This window comes from Rhinoderma darwinii, chromosome 3 (assembly GCF_050947455.1).
Source record: "Rhinoderma darwinii isolate aRhiDar2 chromosome 3, aRhiDar2.hap1, whole genome shotgun sequence".
Classification (NCBI taxonomy): Eukaryota; Metazoa; Chordata; class Amphibia; order Anura; family Rhinodermatidae; genus Rhinoderma; species Rhinoderma darwinii.
The window spans coordinates 363,357,292-363,376,593 of NC_134689.1; the positions used below are offsets into that span (position 1 = coordinate 363,357,292).

The 19,302-nt window shown below is 44.1% G+C and overlaps 1 protein-coding gene across 1 annotated transcript in view; it reads left to right on the forward strand.

Annotated features, from left to right (window-relative positions):
- The window catches only part of LOC142750503 (STE20-like serine/threonine-protein kinase), a 98,599-nt gene that overhangs the window by 40,242 nt on the left and 39,055 nt on the right, over positions 1-19,302 (forward strand). The window contains exon 2 of the mRNA XM_075859505.1: positions 10,529-10,657. Coding sequence (XP_075715620.1) covers positions 10,529-10,657 — 129 coding nt within the window. The remainder of the gene's footprint in view (positions 1-10,528; positions 10,658-19,302) is intronic.

Genomic DNA, 19,302 nt, shown 5'->3' on the forward strand with positions numbered 1-19,302 from the left:
AATGAGATTATTGGGTAAAAAAATGTCCCATAGATGGGGAACTACAGAGCAATTATGACAATCAGTAGTATTCTCTATCACAAAAGGAGATTTTCCAGCATTAAGCTGGGTTCCCACAGTGCAGATGTTGTCTGCATTTTGTATGCCAAAACCAGAATTGGATCCAGGAGCGCAGACCTATAAGGCCTTTCTTTATATATTTCTACTGTTAAGGTTCCGTTTCTGGTTTTGACTTAAAAAATGCATGCAGAATCTGCATCAAATCTGCTCTGTGGGAACCCAGCCTAAGGGCTTAATAAGACGAACGTGTGTGAAAATCAGCTATGAAAAACTGCCAGTTTTCATGGCCGATTTGTACACATGCAGGACCCATTTTCACGGATCTCTCATAGAGTCTATTGAGGGATCCGTGAAAACGGACAAAAATAGGACGGCCTATTTTTTTTAAAACAACGGCCGTGTGAATAGCTCCATAGAAATACATAGAAAGAATCTGCTAGCGGGAAATAGAAGTGTCCAACTCCCATTGAAATGAATGGCAGGCTGAATTTTTGCAAAAATTCTGCCGTGTGAACAAGGCCTAATAAGTGGACGATGCCTTGAACTGGCCATAAACTTTAAAAAGCTGTAGGCCGAACGAGTTTATTCATCACGACTCACGAGCATGCATGTGTTGTCAATAGGGAAAAGAGGGAAAGCTGCTGCCAGATTAACAAACAAAAGTATTTTAACATGCCCGACCCTTCTCTACATCGACATCTGCCATCAGTGGAGAGTCCCGATATACATCTTAAGTGTTTTTCCAGATTTTGATGGCAGACATCCAGAAATGTCCTAAGACTCTTAGAGTATGTTCCCACCGGCCGAATACACCTGTCGCTCCATTGAAAGTGAATAGGTGATAATTGTTTATTCTGGGAATACCCCTTTAATCCTTAGGTAATGAAGATGTAAGCGGGCCTTTGTAGGGTAGTCATGTAAGCAGCACTTTAGTGATTTGATATTGGAAGAAGTAGGGAAAAACTCTATATCTGGCAAAATACTAATCTTTATGCCACCGTTCACAGTCAGGGATGGTTGGGTGCAGGGCTGGCCTTAGGGGTGTGCGACCTGTGCGAGTGCACAGGGTGCTGCACCCTCCCAGCATGTAGGGGTGCCACTGGGCTCTACCTCTGCTCTGTCCTCTGCTCCTCGTTACACATACAGAGGAGACAAGAGCCGAGGAGCAAAAGCAGAGGAGGAAGCTCCGCCCACAGCTCGTCCTGCAAGAAGCCTGTGAGCCTGTCAGTAAGGAGAGATGGTAAGTGTCTGTGTCTCTGTGTTTGTGTGTGTATATATTCCCGTACGTGTGTGTGTATATGTCTATATATGTTAGTGTGTTTATATGTATGCGTGTGTGTGTGTGTGTGTGTGTGTGTGTGTGTGTGTGTGTGTGTGTGTGTGTGTGTGTGTGTGTATATATGTATACAGTGAAGGAAATAAGTATTTGATCCCTTGCTGATTTTGTAAGTTTGCCCACTGTCAAAGACATGAACAGTCTAGAATTTTTAGGCTAGGTTAATTTTACCAGTGAGAGATAGATTATATAAAAAAAACAACAGAAAATCACATAGTCAAAATTATATATATTTATTTGCATTGTGCACAGAGAAATAAGTATTTGATCCCCTACCAACCATTAAGAGCTCAGCCTCCTCCAGACCAGTTAGACGCTCCAAATCAACTTGGTGTCTGCATTAAAGACAGCTGTCTTAAATGGTCACCTGTATAAAAGACTCCTGTCCACAGACTCAATTAATCAGTCTGACTCTAACCTCTACAACATGGGCAAGACCAAAGAGCTTTCTAAGGATGTCAGGGACAAGATCATAGACCTGCACAAGGCTGGAATGGGCTACAAAACCATAAGTAAGACGCTGGGTGAGAAGGAGACAACTGTTGGTGCAATAGTAAGAAAATGGAAGACATACAAAATGACTGTCAATCGACATCGATCTGGGGCTCCATGCAAAATCTCACCTCGTGGGGTATCCTTGATCCTGAGGAAGGCGAGAGCTCAGCCGAAAACTACACGGGGAGAACTTGTTAATGATCTCAAGGCAGCTGGGACCACAGTCACCAAGAAAACCATTGGTAACACATTACGCCGTAATGGATTAAAATCCTGCAGTCCCCGCAAGGTCCCCCTGCTCAAGAAGGCACATGTACAGGCCCATCTGAAGTTTGCAAATGAACATCTGGATGATTCTGAGAGTGATTGGGAGAAGGTGCTGTGGTCAGATGAGACTAAAATTGAGCTCTTTGGCATTAACTCAACTCGCCGTGTTCGGAGGAAGAGAAATGCTGCCTATGACCCAAAGAACACCGTCCCCACTGTCAAGCATGGAGGTGGAAACATTATGTTTTGGGGGTGTTTCTCTGCTAAGGGCACAGGACTACTTCACCGCATCAATGGGAGAATGGATGGAGCCATGTACCGTCAAATCCTGAGTGACAACCTCCTTCCCTCCACCAGGACATTAAAAATGGCTCGTGGCTGGGTCTTCCAGCATGACAATGACCCGAAACATACAGCCAAGGCAACAAAGGAGTGGCTCAAAAAGAAGCACATTAAGGTCATGGAGTGGCCTAGCCAGTCTCCAGACCTTAATCCCATCGAAAACTTATGGAGGGAGCTGAAGATCCGAGTTGCCAAGCGACAGCCTCAAAATCTTAATGATTTACAGATGATCTGCAAAGAGGAGTGGGCCAAAATTCCATCTAACATGTGTGCAAACCTCATCATCAACTACAAAAAACGTCTGACTGCTGTGCTTGCCAACAAGGGTTTTGCCACCAAGTATTAAGTCTTGTTTGCCAAAGGGATCAAATACTTATTTCTCTGTGCACAATGCAAATAAATATATATAATTTTGACAATGTGATTTTCAGTTTTTTTTTAAATATAATCTATCTCTCACTGGTAAAATTAACCTAGCCTAAAAATTCTAGACTGTTCATGTCTTTGACAGTGGGCAAACTTACGAAATCAGCAAAGGATCAAATACTTATTTCCTTCACTGTATGTGTGGTTATAGTTATCACTGTGTGTTATCTGTGTTGTTAGATAGGACTGCAGGTAACATCTACTACATTATCTTTACTCAGCGTTATCACTGTGTGTTATCTGTGGTGTTACAGAGGACTGCAGATAACATCCACTACATTATCTGTATTCAGAGAATTATCACTGTGTGTTATCTGTGGTGCTATATAGGACTGCAGGTAATATCTACTACATTATCTGTACTCAGAGAGTTATCACTGTGTGATATCTGTGGTGTTACATTGGACTGCAGATAACGTCTACAACACATGGCCAGCATGCGGCCCCTGAGTGTGTCATCTGTGGCCCGCGGGGCACTGTAGCTTCCTCGGGAGAGAGCAGGCGCTCTGAAGATATTGCCACCCCCCTGTCGATAGCGCTACATTCCCCCCGGGCCATACCTCCGAACGGTCCAGCGGGACAGTCTGGCAGATAAAAATACAGACAGTCTGGCAGATACAGTAGTACCCAATGCTGAAGCAAGGAATCATCAGCTCCCTGCTTCTGCATTAGTTCAGAGCGGAGGAGCAGAGGGATCTCCTCTGCTCGCCGAGGACTCCCCGGGCACAGAACTACTTTTAGGCTGCATTCACACAACAGTGAAAAATAATGCCCATTAAAAACGGATCAACTGTCAGTTTTTCATGGCCATTTTGCAACAGTGTGTCTACAAATTTCCAGCTATTTCCAGTCCGTCTGTCCATTTATAATGTCCGTTAGACATCTGTTTTGCATCGGTTTTTCTATGGCCGTTAAAAAAACTGATGAATTTCATTTGTCAGGCTTTTTTGTCACAGCCCCTGAAAACACCCAAAGGAAGGTCACATGTTCACCTAGACGCTATTTACAGGCCCCCTGTAGATGCCACACAGCCTCCCTGTATAGGATGCCACACAGCCTCTCTATATATGATGCCACACAGACCCCCTGTAGATGATGCCACACAGCCCCGATGTAGACGATACCACACAGCCCCCCTGTATATAATGGCACACAGCCCCCCTGTATATAATGGCACACAGCCCCCCTGTATATGATGCCACACAGCCTCCCTGTAGATGACGTCATCGCGTCACGTTCGCAGAACTCGTGAAGACTAGAGACCACACCTGAAGAAGACGGCGCTGCATCTGTGAGTGTGTAGGGTATTCAGCGTCATCACGCCGCCGATAGCCAGCAAGGGAACCAATAGCTCCCTTGCCTCTTGAATCCCCATGTTACAGATCCATTTTCTAACGGTCGTACATGTATTGACGGACGTCAAAAATGGATGGATTGACTTCTATGGGGGCCGTCTGGCATTTTGACAGCCAGTATTCACGGGCCGTTAAAAAAACCGCAGCGTGAATATACCCTGAGAACATCATTGTTCTGAAAACGACCGTGTGACAGCCAATTAAAAAAATGTCTGTCACACGGCCGTGTTTCACTGTCATGTGAATGTAGCCTTAGGGCTCAATCACGTGCAGCACACGGACCCGTTGATTTCAATGGGGCCGTTCACACAAGCGTAAGTTTTCACGCAGCGAGTGTCCGCTGCGTGAAACTCACTGCATGTCCTATATTGGTGCGTTTTCACGCACCTACACACCCATTGAAGTCAATGGGTGCGTGAAAACCATGCACCGCACACGGATGCACGGGTGCCCAATTTGCACCTCAATTCGATTGAAAAAAACAAAAAAGATGTGCTTTGCGAGTACATGAATAACGCATGCCACACGCAAAGCACACTGTTGTATAACGCAACACACACGGACCAGATTCACGCACGTTTTTCACGGGCGTCAATCTGATATGCTCGAGTGAATGTAGCCTTAGGCTACATTTACACAACAGTGAAAAAAAATGGTCATTAAAAACTGATCAACTGTCAGTTTTTCATGGCCATTTTGCATCAGTGGTTCCCTAACGCCTCATGCACACGACCGTGTGCGCCGGCCAAGTCCCATCAGTGATCCGAGGAAAGATAGAACATGTCCTATCTTTCCACGGATCTGAGACTAATCATTTACGGACCCAATTCGCCCGCTAAAGTGAATAGGTCCATGAAGACTATTGGGTGCCACTCGGATGCCGTCAACAACGACCCGAGTGGAACAACGTTCATGAGCATGAGGCGTAAAGTTTTATCCATTTCCAGTCCTTCTGTTCGTTTTTAATGGCCGTTTGTCATCCGTTTGCCATCCATTTTTCATGGCCGTTAAAAAAAATGGATGGATTTCATTTGTCAGGTTGTTTTTTTTTCCCAACCCCCTGAAAACACCACAATGCCCAAGTAGATAGTGCTGCAATGTCCCTGTAGATAGTGCCACAGTGCCCACTGTAGATAATGCCCACATTGGGCCAATGCCCACATAGTAACACAGTGCCCACATAGTGCCCACTGTAGATAGTGCCACAGTGCCCAACTATAAAGGGCCAGTGCCCACATTGTGCCACAGTGCCCACATAGTGCCCACTGTAGATAGTGCCACAGTGCCCAACTATAAAGGGCCAGTGCCCACATTGTGCCACAGTGCCCACTATAGATAGTGCAACAGTGCCCACATAGTACCACAGTGCCCACATAAAAAAGTGACATAGTACCCACATATAAAGTGCCAGTGCCCACATAGTACAACAGTACCCACATATAAAGTGCCAGTGCCCACATAATGCCACAGCGCCCATTGTAGATAAAGCCATGGAGCCCACATATGACCACAGTGCCCATGTAGATAATGCCACAGTGTACCCTGTAGATAGTGCCACCAGGCCCATGTTGATAGCGCCACACTGTCCCCTGTAGATAGTGCCAGACCCCACATATAGCACCCCCTTGTAGATAGCACCCCCTGTAGATAGCACGCCCCCTGTAGATAGCACCGCCTTGTAGATACCATCCCCTCCCCTGTAGATAGCGCCACTGTAGCTCACTGTAGGTGCGGAATTCCTCTGGCCGGGGATTCCGCTTATAGACGGAGCCCCTGATATATAAGGACAGTGACTCAGGAGAGCGGAATCCTCTGTCAGAGCGAGCTGGGGATTCCGCTCCAGGAGTAACCCCTTGACGTCACTGTCCATATTTGGATAGTGACGCCTGAAGCTTCTCCAGAAGCGGAATCCCCTGCCAAAGCAGGGTGAGGCCACCGGGGATTCCGCTCCTACAGGGAGCTACAATGGCGCTATTTATGGGGGATGAGGGGGGTTGCTTTCTTCAGGCAGGGGGGTAGTATCTATATGGAGGGTTGTTATCTACAAGACTGGAGTCCCCGGCCAGAGATCTTGCGATGCTCTGGCCGGGGATTCCATTGTCGAAAGCCCTGACTTCCCTGTCCTAAATATGGACAGTAATGTCAAGGGCTTCCCCGGGCTCAGTGCTCGAAGTAGCTCTATGGAAGCTGTCTGACCGTGAAAACGGCCAAAAATAGGACATGCTAAAAAAAACAGCCAATTGAATACACCCATAGAACTTCATTGTTCCGAAAATGGCCCTTTGACGGCCGTTAAAAAAACGTCCATCACACGGCTGTTTTTCACTGTTGTGTGAATGTAGCCTCATCGCTGTGCCCGGGAAACCCCTTGACGTCACTTGACGTCACTGACGTCGAAATCCCCGTTGCCGACGCTCTAGCAGGGGATCCCAATCCAGGAGTAGCCCCTGACATCACTGTCCATATATGGACAGTGACATCAGGGGTTCTCTCTAGGAGCAAAATCCCCAGCCTATTCTCTGGCAGGTAGTCCCAATGGCACTATCTATGGGGTGGGGATGGGTGGGTTTAGCGATATCTTCAAGGGGGTGTGGCAGTATCTACAGAGGGCAGTGTGGCAGTATCTACAGAGGGCACTGTGGCAGTATCTATAGAGGGCACTGTGGCATTATCTACAGAGGGCACTGGCAGTATTTACAGAGGGCACTGTGGCCTTGTCTACAGAGGGCACTGTTGCACTATCTACAGAGGGCAGAGTGGCAGTATCTACAGAGGGCAGTGTGGCCGTATCTACAGAGAACACTGTGGCATTATCTAGGAGGGGTGTGGCATTATCTTCAGAAGGCACTGTGGCATTATCTACAGAGGGCACTGTGGCACTATCTACAGAGGGCAGTGTGACAGTATCTACAAGAGGGCACTGTGGCATTTGTAGCGTCCATGGCCACAGGCCGTGGGGTTTACTTACCTCCCGACGCTCGCAGCCATGGATCTGTGAGCGCTGGTCCCCTTCTCCTTCATAGGAGACGCCAGCGCTCACTTCCGCTCTCATCCGCTGTGTCCCATAGGGTGCGCGCGCACGCTCGTGCCCGCTCTTAAAGGGCCAGCGCGCGCACATGAAAACAATCATCATCATCAATCCACATGATTTCCTGGCCTATAAGAAGGCCCCAGCCCTTCTGATCCTTGCCTGAGTGTTGTTAGTTATCACAAATCTGTCTTGCAAATGGTCCCTTAGTGTTTCCCGTTCCAGTTGTTACCCGTGCCCTCTTACCTGTTCCTGTATCCCGTGCTGTGTTCTTGTTCCTGTGCCTACTAGTGCTGGAGTCATGTCCTACTGCACCTGCTGTCGTTTGCCACATCCAGTGTCTTCTGCCACGTCCAGTGTCTTCTTCCACGTCCTGTGTCTTCTGCCACGTCCTGTGTCTTCTGCCACATCTTGTACTGCCCGCCACGTCTGGCGCAACCTGCTGCACCGACCTCCATCCGTGCTGAAGCCACAGCCACCGTCTGGACTAGTTCAGGTACCCAAGTGTTACGAACTGCCATTAGACTTTTGTACAGACTGAGACCTGGTCAGCTGCCTCTCCGCTACGGCGGAGCGGCCTAGTGGGCCCACATACCCTGTGACCGTGACAGCATTATCTACAGTGTACACTGTGACATTATCTACAGAGGGCACTGTGGCATTATCTATAGAGGGGACTGTGGCATTATCTAGTAGGGGTGTCGCATTATTTACAGAAGGCACTGTGGCAATATCTACAGAGGGTACTGTGGCAATATCTACAGAGGGCTCTGTGGCAATATCTACAGAGGGCACTGTGGCGGTATCTACAGAAGGCACTGTGGCAGTATCTAAGAAGGAGTTGCCCAATCTTGACATTCTTGTGTCTGCCAAATGCTGCCAACTGAGCCACCAGACTGTATTTAGCAATACTTAAACTGGATTGTTAAAATAAGCACGTGGAGTAAACGCTCACATTTCCAGTAATTTTAAACCTAGCGGTATTGTTATAGTAATGTAGTGTTTTTATAGTAACGTAGTATTATTATAGTAATATAGTACTGTTATAGTAATGTAGTATTATTATAGTAATGTAGTAATATTATAGTATTGTAGTAATGTAGTATTGTTATAGTAATCTAATATTATAGTAATGTAGTATTGTCATAGTAATGTAGTATTGTTATAGTAATGTAGTATTATAGTAATGTAGTATTATTAGAATAATGTATTATTATAGTAATGTAGTATTGTTATAGTAATGTATTATTGTTATAGTAATATCGTATTATTATATTAATGTAGTATTGTCATAGTAATGTAGTATTATTATAGTATTGTAGTAATGTAATATTGTTATAGTAATGTAGTAATATTGTAGTAATATAGTGTTGTTATAGCAATGCAGTATTGTTATAGTAATGTAGTAAGATTATAGTAATGCAGCATTGTTATAGTAATGTAGCATTATTATAGTAACGTAGTAATATTATAGTAATGTAGCATTGTTATAGTAATGTAGCATTATTATAGTAATGTAGTAATATTATAGTAATATAGTATTCTTATGGTAATTCAAATAACTAATTGATTAACAATAATTTTGTATTGTATCAAATTTGAATGTAATGTGGCCCGTCAACTTCCCATTTTTTCTATGTGCGGCCCATTCACCCGGCCGAGTTTGAGACCCCTGGTCTACTCCATTATCTGTACTCGAAGACTTATCACTGTGTTATCTGTGGTGTTACATAGGACTGTAGGTAACATCTACTACATTATTTGTACTCAGAGAGTTATCACTGTGTGTTATCTGCGGTGCTATATAGGACTGCAGGTAATATCTACTACATTATCTGTACTCAGAGAGTTATCACTGTGTTATCTGTAGTATTACATAGGACTGATAGTAAGATCTACTACATTATCTGCACTGTGTATATGCGTGCCTGTGTGGGTATATATAGGTATGTTTGTGAATGTGTCTTTGTGCTTGTGTATATGTCATGCTTTTTATGTATTTCTATATGTTCCTGTCATTGTATTTATGTGCGCGTGTGTGTGTGTGTGTGTCTGTGTATACAGTATGTGTCTATATATGTACTTTTATGTATGTATATATTCCAGAATGTGTGTATATATTTTCCTGTTTGTCTCAATAAGTCCCTCTACGTATGTACAGTATTTATGTTCCAGTATGTGCGTGTCTATATATACATGGTTCATTTTTGGTTACAGGCGGGCAGCAATAGAGAATCCCGCACAGGGAACATAAGGCCGGCCCTGGTTGGGTTCCATGAAGTTCACGACTTGCCACATAAATGCTGCACAGCCTGCTGTCTCCTACCCATCTAGACAGCCCAATTTCCAGATGAGGACCTGCTGGCTTTAAGCTTATTATCGCTGCCACACATTTCACCTGCCGAGGCCGTTGTATGGAAGATGGGGTAGATTTCTAGACAAAACTATTGACATTGTCATCTATGACTTGGTAAATCAATGTTGTTATTTATTTACTTATGTTTCATTATATCTTATAAAGCAAGTCTGTTATTAGAATTGGATGTGACATTTTTGATATTGGGGCATTACATTTTACATAAGACTTTAATACATTACACAAAAATTAGTTTTGTGTATTGCCAGCTTTCGTGTGACAATGATGAAGACACCAGTCCTATCTGTGTGGGCAAACTTGCAAAAAAGAGGAAACTTGCCTATTGTATACTACACCTGCGTGATACACTGGTATCCTCACCATAAGATGTTAGTGCAGCTGCATATCTCAGTAATTAATTGTGGTTAGAAGGAGGAGGTGGCATTTAGTTTCCTTCATGCAGCGCTCTACTTCCTGTACATCAAATTCTAGTGATATGTTGAGCGTTCTGTATCATCAGTCTGTTCTCTCTTCTAAAAATACTTCACTTATGGACATGACTGAAGAACTACTTGACAATGGATTAAGAAAACATCTCACGTCCCTCTGTAACTCATCACTGTTCCTCTAAGGTCGTTCTCAGTAGTATATGCATAGTTGTAACCATTTGTCCATAGATTGCTCTTCTACTTTCTATCCATTTACTCAACACTTTTTATGCACATTTATGTCTTGACTTATGTTTTGTCCGGATTTCATCATTTCCTCTGCTCTTTGCGATAAATGAATCCATCTTGACCCATAATAGCAAATCATTTCATCCCAAATGCTCAACACCTTCAATCATGGCCTTTATCTTGAAGCTCCTCGGGTATGGAGGAGAAAAGAAGCATTTAGTGGAATGTCGGTGGCTCAGTCGGGATATTAACCTGGAACAGAACTGGAAAATCCTCACTGAGCTTGGAGACGGGGCATTTGGAAAAGTCTACAAGGTAAATAAAATAAAAAATACTAGATAATGAATACAAGAACAATACATGGATCTCTATGATTATGTGTATTGTCCTGTTAGCCAGGGATTGTTTAAGGCTGTAGAAAGCTAGGCCGTTGCCAAAGCCCGTGTTTTTTAGGGGGCCCCGTGAGGACGGGACCCAGGTAGCAACCTGAGAGTGGAGCAGTTAAACATTTTATTTTTAATAGCAATATTGTGCAGGCAATATGGTAGGGTTATGTGGGCACTGTATGGAAGTATTATTTAGGCACTGAATAGCTGTATTGTGTAGGCACTTTGTGGAAGTATTATTTGGCAATGTATTTCAGTATTCAGATATAAACACTCAGGTAAAGTGCATATGTATCTGTTATATATATATATATATATATATATATATATATATTAAAAAAAATTATTACATTTTTATGAGAAAAACTGTCTAAAAAAATCCCAAGCTCCTGCTTTACCGGTTTCTCTGGGCCCCATTTTCTATGAAACTAGTCCTACTGTTAGCCATTGTTTGAGTGAAGATAGGGGAGTAACTAGGGTGGGTGGTGAGGTATGGGACCTAGGTGTTGGATGACAGGAGGGTCACAAAAACAACAGATTGCCTTGGTATTTGTATTTGATAACAGGGTAAAGCAGTGAACTGAATCTTTGCCCCAGGTGAAGGATAGCCTAATTTAGTCCATAAAGTCTTCAGTACAGATATATTACAAATAATACTTGTGTAGTCATAGTTATCAACTGGCCCTGATTCCCGGATAAGGTCCAAGATCTTGACAGTTTGTCCCTAGTTTACAGTCATATACTGGTTCAAATGTATATTTTTCCTGCATGGTAGATCCAAATGATCAACTCATGTTGATGAATTGCAGAATATGTATTCCACATGACTATTCAGTAACCATTTTGTCATGGAGGTAGCAGTACTGAAAAGTTCTGTGCTATCTTACATCATGTCCGCGGTCTATCTGAAACTGAGTCTTTCTAAAACTGAGCTCCTTGTTTTTCCACCATTTACTAACCCACCTAAACCTGATGTCTCCATCTCAGTGTGTGGCACTACTATAACTCCTAGGCAGTGCACCCGCTGTCTTGGGGTTATTTTTGACTCAGATCTTTGCTTTACTCTTCACATTCAATCACTTGCACGTTCCCGTCACTTTCACCACAAAACGTCTCCAGAATCCGCCCTTTTCTTACTGTGGAAACGGCCAAAACTCTCATTGTCGCTCTGATTCACTCTCTCCAATCTATTCTCAATGCAGCAGCCAGGCTCATCTTTCTGATCAACCGCTGCACCAATGTATTTTCCCTGTGCCAGTCACTGCCCTGGTTGCCCATTCCCTTTAGAATAAATTGTAAACGTATTACTCTCTCCCACAAAGCTCTTCACAGTGCTGCACCTCCTCACATCTCCTCCCTCACCTCTGTCTACCACCCTACCCATGCTCTACGTTCTGCCAATAATCTAAAATGAACGTCCTCCATAATCCAAACCTCCCATCTCCGAGATTTTTCTCGTGCTGCACCAGTCCTATGGAATGCGCTACCCCAGACAATCAGATTAATTCCCAACATCCACCGTTTTAAGGTTTCCCTGAAAATACATCTATTTAGACAGGCCTATAACATTCCCTAATCTTACTCCCTTCCTTGGTCTCCCTTTTACATTAGTCATAAGAACTTGACCCTCTCATTCAGCAATATCCCCCACACTCCTTGCACCCTAATGCACTTCTTGTCGGTCATACACGGATACTGGCTGGTGACCGGCTCATGTAGCTTTATGTACCACCCCATGTGTATAAAAGATGGCAGGACCATTGTACTGAACAAGCATTTTAACATTTTGTATCTCCCTTATTTTCTCATAGATTGTAAGCTCTTGTGAGCTGGGTCTTCACTCCTCTTGTTTGAATTGTGAATTAGTTTTGTCACTATGTAATGTCAGATATTGTTTGTTCATGCTCCCTTGCAATTGTAAAGTGGTGCGGAATATGTTGGCGTTAGAATAATAATAATAATAATCTTTATTTATATAGCTCGAATTATAGGCTGAGATGTAAAATGCCATGGATAGTACTTACTCACTTTTCTTAATATTAACATCAGCACTTTGCAAATCATTGGGAGAAGACTATTAGTATGGGTTATTATTTAGATAAATAGATTTCCTTGACTGACTCTAATAGATCATATGAAGATCAACTTTCATACCTGGTGTGAACATTGGTTAAGCATATCTCTCAAGACATAGCTCCCTGCTAAAGGGAAATAGTGGGTGCACCTGGACCCATTAAATGCCCCCCGATCTTATTCATTCAAATGAGGGGCCAAAAGATTCCCTGTACTGTATGCAAATTAGGGAACATAAGCCCACTTGGTATTTGTCACGATCTGCGGTTTTTGTGGACCCACTGGGCCGCACCACCGTAGAGGAGTAGCAGCTGGCCCAACAGCAGTGTACGGAGTCAATATAAAGTCCAAGCACAAGGGTACCTGTAATAGTCCAGACAGTAGCAATGGCTGAGGCACAGACGGGACCTTGGTGGCAGGAGATGCAAAACGTGGCGGATGACACCAAACGTGGTGTAAGTTACCAGGTGAAGTGGGGGCACAACACGACTCCAATACTAGAGATAGCACAGGAAGAAATACAGCACGGGATACAGGATACATGTAGCAGGGCACAGGAAACAGGATACGACTAGGGGACCATTTGCAAGACCAACATAGGAATACAAACAACACTCAGGAAAGGAGTGAAAGGGCAGAGTGATTAGGGCTAATTTGTAACATAATTCATGTGTGCACGATGACCCTTTAAGGCTGGGCACGAGCGTGTGTGCACACCCTACGGGACACTGCAGAGTGGAGCAGAAGTGAGTGCTGGCGTCTCCTGGGGAGGAGATGCGGGCCAGCACTCACAAATCCATGGCCGCGGCAGTCGATGGGTGAGTTAGAACGACGGTCCGCAGCCTTGGATGTTACAGTATTCTCTACTGGTCAAGAGAGCTCCCTTCATCTGCTCAGACTCAGACTGCTCAGACAACACATGCGCTCTCATGGCCGGTTATAAGCATAGACAGGGCTAATATTGCCTCATTTCTATACCTCACAGCTTGCGGATCAAAAGGTCAGAGGACCATTCAGTGAGTACATCTCAACTATCTCAACTTTAGCAGGGCATCCTGATCCACATCACGTTTGTGCCCTATGTCTATTGTGTACGCCAGGAAAGCTCCCAACATACACAATAAACGTGTCCATATGGCTCCATTAGACTGACGGAGACCAGTTATCGTAAGACCTGATAACTCATCATTTCTGGTTGCCCACGCTGCCCAAAGATGTTATGGACTTTGTTTCTTCCTGCACTGTATGTGCTTCAAACAAGATTGCTCACTCCAAGCCTGCCGGTCTGCTCCAACCTTTGCCTCTACCCAATGCCCCTTGGCAGCACATTGCAATGGACTTTGTCACTGACCTCCCTCCCTCAGCTGGATGCAATACTTTGTGGGTGGCGGTGGACAGGTTTTCGAAGATGGCACATTTTATTCCGCTGACCGGCCTACCTTCTGCTCTGCAACTGGCAAGTCTCTTCATTCAGCACATCTTTCTCTTGCATGGTTTGCCCCTTCACATCGTGTCCGATCTGGGGGTTCAATTTACCTCAAAATTCTGGAGAGCCCTCTGTAAATTCCTGGATGTGAGATTGGACTTTTCCTCAGCCTATCACCCCCAGTCCAATGGGCAAGTCAAGAGGATTAACCAGATCATGGAAAATTATCTCCGCCACTTCATCTCCATGCAGCATGATGACTGGGCCGAATTCTCGTATAATAACCACACAAGTGAGTCCACCACTTCCACAACATTCTACATTGTGTGCGGTCAACATCATAGAATCCCTTTTCCTATGTCGGCTACATCTCAGGTACCTGCAGCTGACTCTGCATTTGAGGACTTTCCGCAAATCTGGCAACAGACCCGGTCCTCTTTTCTGCTCGCAGTTGATCACATGAAGCGAAAGGCGGATAGAAGAAGAAGAGAGCCGCCCCAGTATCTTCTGGGTACCAAAGTCTGGCTATCCTCCAGGAATATCCATCTGAAGGTGCATTCATGCAAATTTGCTCCCAGGTTCCGTGGACCCTTTGAGATCCTGCAACAGATTAACCCTGTATCCTACAACTTTGGCTGCCTCCTACCCTCAGAATCCCCAACTCCTTTCATGTGTCCCTCCTGAAGCCAGTGGTCCTGAACCGCTACACTAAAACTAAAACCCCTAGCCCTGCTGTTGCTCCCAGCGGTTCGTCCGATGTGTTTGAGGTAAAGGAGATCCTGGACTTCAAGAAAGTAGGAGAAAGAACTTTTTATTTGGTGGATTGGAAGAGGTTTGGTCCAGAGGAGAGGTCCTGGGAGCCAGAAGAGAACCTCAATGATCCTACCCTCATGAAGAAGTTCCTCCCTCGCTCTGGCCCCAAGAAGAGGGGGCGTAAGAGGGGGATACTGTAACATCCACGGCCGTGGGCCGTTGGGACTACTCACCCCTCGACAGCCGCAGTCATGGACTTGTGAGCTCCACTGTGCTGTGTCCCGTAGGGTGCACGCACACGCTTGCGCCCGGCCTTAAAGGGCCAGTGCGCATACATGGTTTACATGACTAATTAGCCCATGATCACCCTGGACTTAAATAGGCCCCTGCCCTTTTGCTCATTGCCTGAGCGTTGTTCATATTCCTCTGTTAGTCTTGCAAATGGCCCCTTAGTGTTATCCTGTTCCCGTTGTTCCAATGTCCTGCTACCTGTATCCTGTGTCCCGTGTTGTAGTTGTTCCTGTGCCCGCTATAGTGTTGGAGTCATGTTCTGCCGTCTGCTGTGTTACACCACGTCTGGTGTCATCTGTCTTGTCTGCATCACCTGCCGTCAAGATCCTATCGGTGCCTAGCCGTTGCTAGTGTCTGGACTATCACATGTACCCTTGTGCTTTGGCTATATATATTATCTTGGTACACTGTAGTTTGGCCAGCTGCCATCCCGCTACGGTGTTGAGGCCCAGTGGGTTCACACACCCACAGATCGTGACACCCACACTCCTTTGTAGACCTAGGGACCGGGGTGGTATAGGCCTGCTTGACTTTCAAGCATACTATCAAGCTTCTCATCTTGCATGGATTTTAGATTGGTGTCGCCATGCGCGACAAACAACGGTTACATATTGAGCGTTTTTCACCCTGATCTCTCCGAAAGCTCTCCCCTGGTTGAATAGGTCTCAGACCCGGTTCCTATGCCTTCATCCTACTTTGGGTCCCACTCTAGATGTCAGCCGTGATACTGTAATTTGACCTTACATACTTCCTTCGCCGCCCCCCTTATTTCCCATACTGGGGAATCCAGTCTTCCCTCCTAGTGTTGGTGACCCGGTTTTTCGGCCTGGACTGATGCGGATAGGTTCAGGGTTCTTCATTTCGGGGATAGCTCACATTGATCCCCCCACAAAGGAGCTCTCTGGGATCTTTTTTCCTTGCGCCCTGGGGTGTTGGAGATCTATTCAACCTAATCATTTATTATCTATCGGACCCTTTACGAAACTCTTTGCCTGGGGAATGGAATGTTGCGCCACACATTGTCAATGATATATAAGCTTCTACTACCACCTCCTGACCAGTCGATTCCGATTTTTATGCTATAATAGGAAACAGATTTGACTATCATGCTCTCCCCAGAACAGGGGGCCAGAAACTACTCTCTCTCATAAGGCCTCTATCAGTTCTAGATTTCAAGAGGCTAACTACAAATTGCTCTACAGATGGTACCATGTCCCTACTCGTTTACATGTCCTATTTCCAGATGTTCCTCCAACATGTTGGCGATGTAACTCGGCAGAGGGCACATTTTTACATATTTTTTTTGTCTTGTGGGGTATTGGCCCCATTCTGGGAGATGGTGATTTGGGTTATTCGTAGGTTGACTGATCTGACCATGGACATGAGCTCTGCTTTATTCCTTCTCCATCACTATGAGATCCCACTCTCGATTTATAAACAATTGATTCTTAACTTCAGCTGCTATGATGTGTATTCCCTTTTTGTGGAAACAGCAGAGATCGCCTCCAATTTCCCTCTGGCTCTCTAAAGTTAATGATCTCATGACCATGGAAAATCTTATATCTTCTCTTAATGATGGTCAACATCGCTTTTGCAAAACGTGGACCATTGAATAGAATTTCAAAAGTCTGATGAGTAGCGCGCTCTACTAAGTGATTCACCTCAGTAGAACTACCTGGATCACAGATTTGGCATGCTACAGTAGAGACGTCTTCCTTTTTACTCCCACCCCCCCCCCCCCCCCACTGTTTTTTTTTTCTTCACTTTCTTTTTTTTCTTTCTACGCTTTGTGTTGTACTTCCCCTTCATGTACAGTTCTTTCAAACTGAAAAGTATTGGTGGTCGAAGGGAATGGACTGATGACCTGTTGTCTGGTATTGATTCTAGGGTTACAGATTATTTTATATTATGGTTCTTGTGTATATGACTCTGTACCATACAGTTTTTCTAATATATTTTACTTGCTGCAGGTAGCACTCCTGCCCCTTTTGTATCTGCCTTGTTTAAATAAACAATTTATGAACAAAAAGTTTCTAACATCACTATTCACATATACACAGTGACCACAAGAGCTTTCCCAAGACAGGAGTCCCTGGCCATAGCTCCTGCGACCCTCTGGCCAGGCACTCTGTAGTTGAAAGACCCTGACGTCACTGTCCATATATGGACAGTGATGTCAGAGGCTTCCCGAGCACAGCGCTTTAAGTAGCGTCGTATACCACAGAATGCCTATACTGTGGGATATGTCGCTATTTTCCGTTGAAGGTATGCGCTGGGTGTTCCCTCCAAACTGTGTGCTCTGGAAATGGTAGTTAACATTTTCATACACTGCTTATAGCTTTTATTTTTCAGAGGCTCTGATTGGTTGCTATGGGCAACTGCTCTATTTTTTATTTGCACAAGTTTTGATAAATCTTTCCTGATGTTATCTCTGCAGCATAACTTACATTTACATTAACGATAACGTTCAAATCTTATCATTATTAATATTACTAATAAAAATAATCTCTACATAAGAACTTTAAATTAAATTCTTGCCTACCACACACCAGATTCTTCAAATATTTGTTTTTAACTATAGGCAATCCACAAAAGATAAAAATTGAGCAAATTCATATCTCTCAGAGTCACAAACATCTATAGTATAGTAATTCAATACCATTACAGTCATAATACAAGTAACCTTAAAAGTTGAGATATCACAATTTTATCCATATTTAACTGTATCATAGTGGTATATGACGATAAGTTTTCGAAGTGTTAACCATATGTCATTTACTGGGTGTTTTTGGACTGTTAGGCCTGATTCACACGAGCGCTGCGCATGCCAGACGTGAAAAACTGCAGTTTTTCACGTCCGAGGTGCATCCGTGCTCAGCGCTGTGGGACGCGATGTCACGCATCCACCATAGTTGAGAGTCTATGGAGGGATGCATGATGCGTGAAAAGATAGGACATGTCCTATTTTCCCACGGACCCTTCACACGGTCCGTTGAAACAACGGCTGTGTGAACGGCCACATTGAATTACATAGGTCAGTGGGACGGCCGCTGTTTCAACGGCCGTGCCACGGATGTTTAACACGTTCGTGTGAATCAGGCCTAACTCATATTATTAACTGGGTGTTACAGTGTCATTAATTCACAAAAGTCTTCTTATTTTGATAGTGAAACTGAGATTTTGAACAAACATTTCTAACAGTATTTGACACCTAAAAGGTGTTTTTCGAAGAGAATAAATTGATGGCCTATCTTCAGGATATCAGTTTTAAAAAATCTGAATCAAAATCTGCAACAAATATGCAATGTATTAATCCAGCCTAAGAAGACATTTAAAGAGGACCGGTCATCTCTCCTGACATGTCTGTTTTAGTAAATACTTGCATTCGCTAGTAAATATAAATTCTGAGGCATCTTGTTCCTCTGTTATTCCTCCTAGAAATACATGAATAATTGACAACTTATTGTTACCATTTGCCTTGTCAATAGGATGACCTTCTACACAGTCTGACACTTTCAGCACAGATTGTACAGTCAGACTGTGTAGAGACACACTACTTTGACAAGGTGAACGGTAACTCCAAGTTGTCAGTTCAGTCATACATTTCCAGGAGCAATAAGAAGAATGGTACAATGCAGAAAAGATGCTCCAGAACTGTTTATTTTCATGGAGAATGCAATTATTTTCTAAAATAGACATGTCAGGAGAGCGGACCAGTCGTATTTAAATCCATGGCCACCCCAAAAAATGTTTTATTAAATACAGTTGCACTTTTAATTTACACATATGTACTTTCTTTATTCAGTTTAAAGCACTTTTAAGAAACCTTGATTTTTTTTTGGGGCTAAGTATGGGGGATTTAACAAGCTAGGCAAAATTCTGTTTGTTTCTATTTGTAGGCTATGGGTAATCTCAGGAGATTTCGTTTCCCCTTTTTGCTAACACTACTGTGGTTTAATTAAATACATGACATAACTGCCTACCTTTCTCCAAATCCTGTCAGCAATAGTCCGCCCTGTAGAAAAGACTTA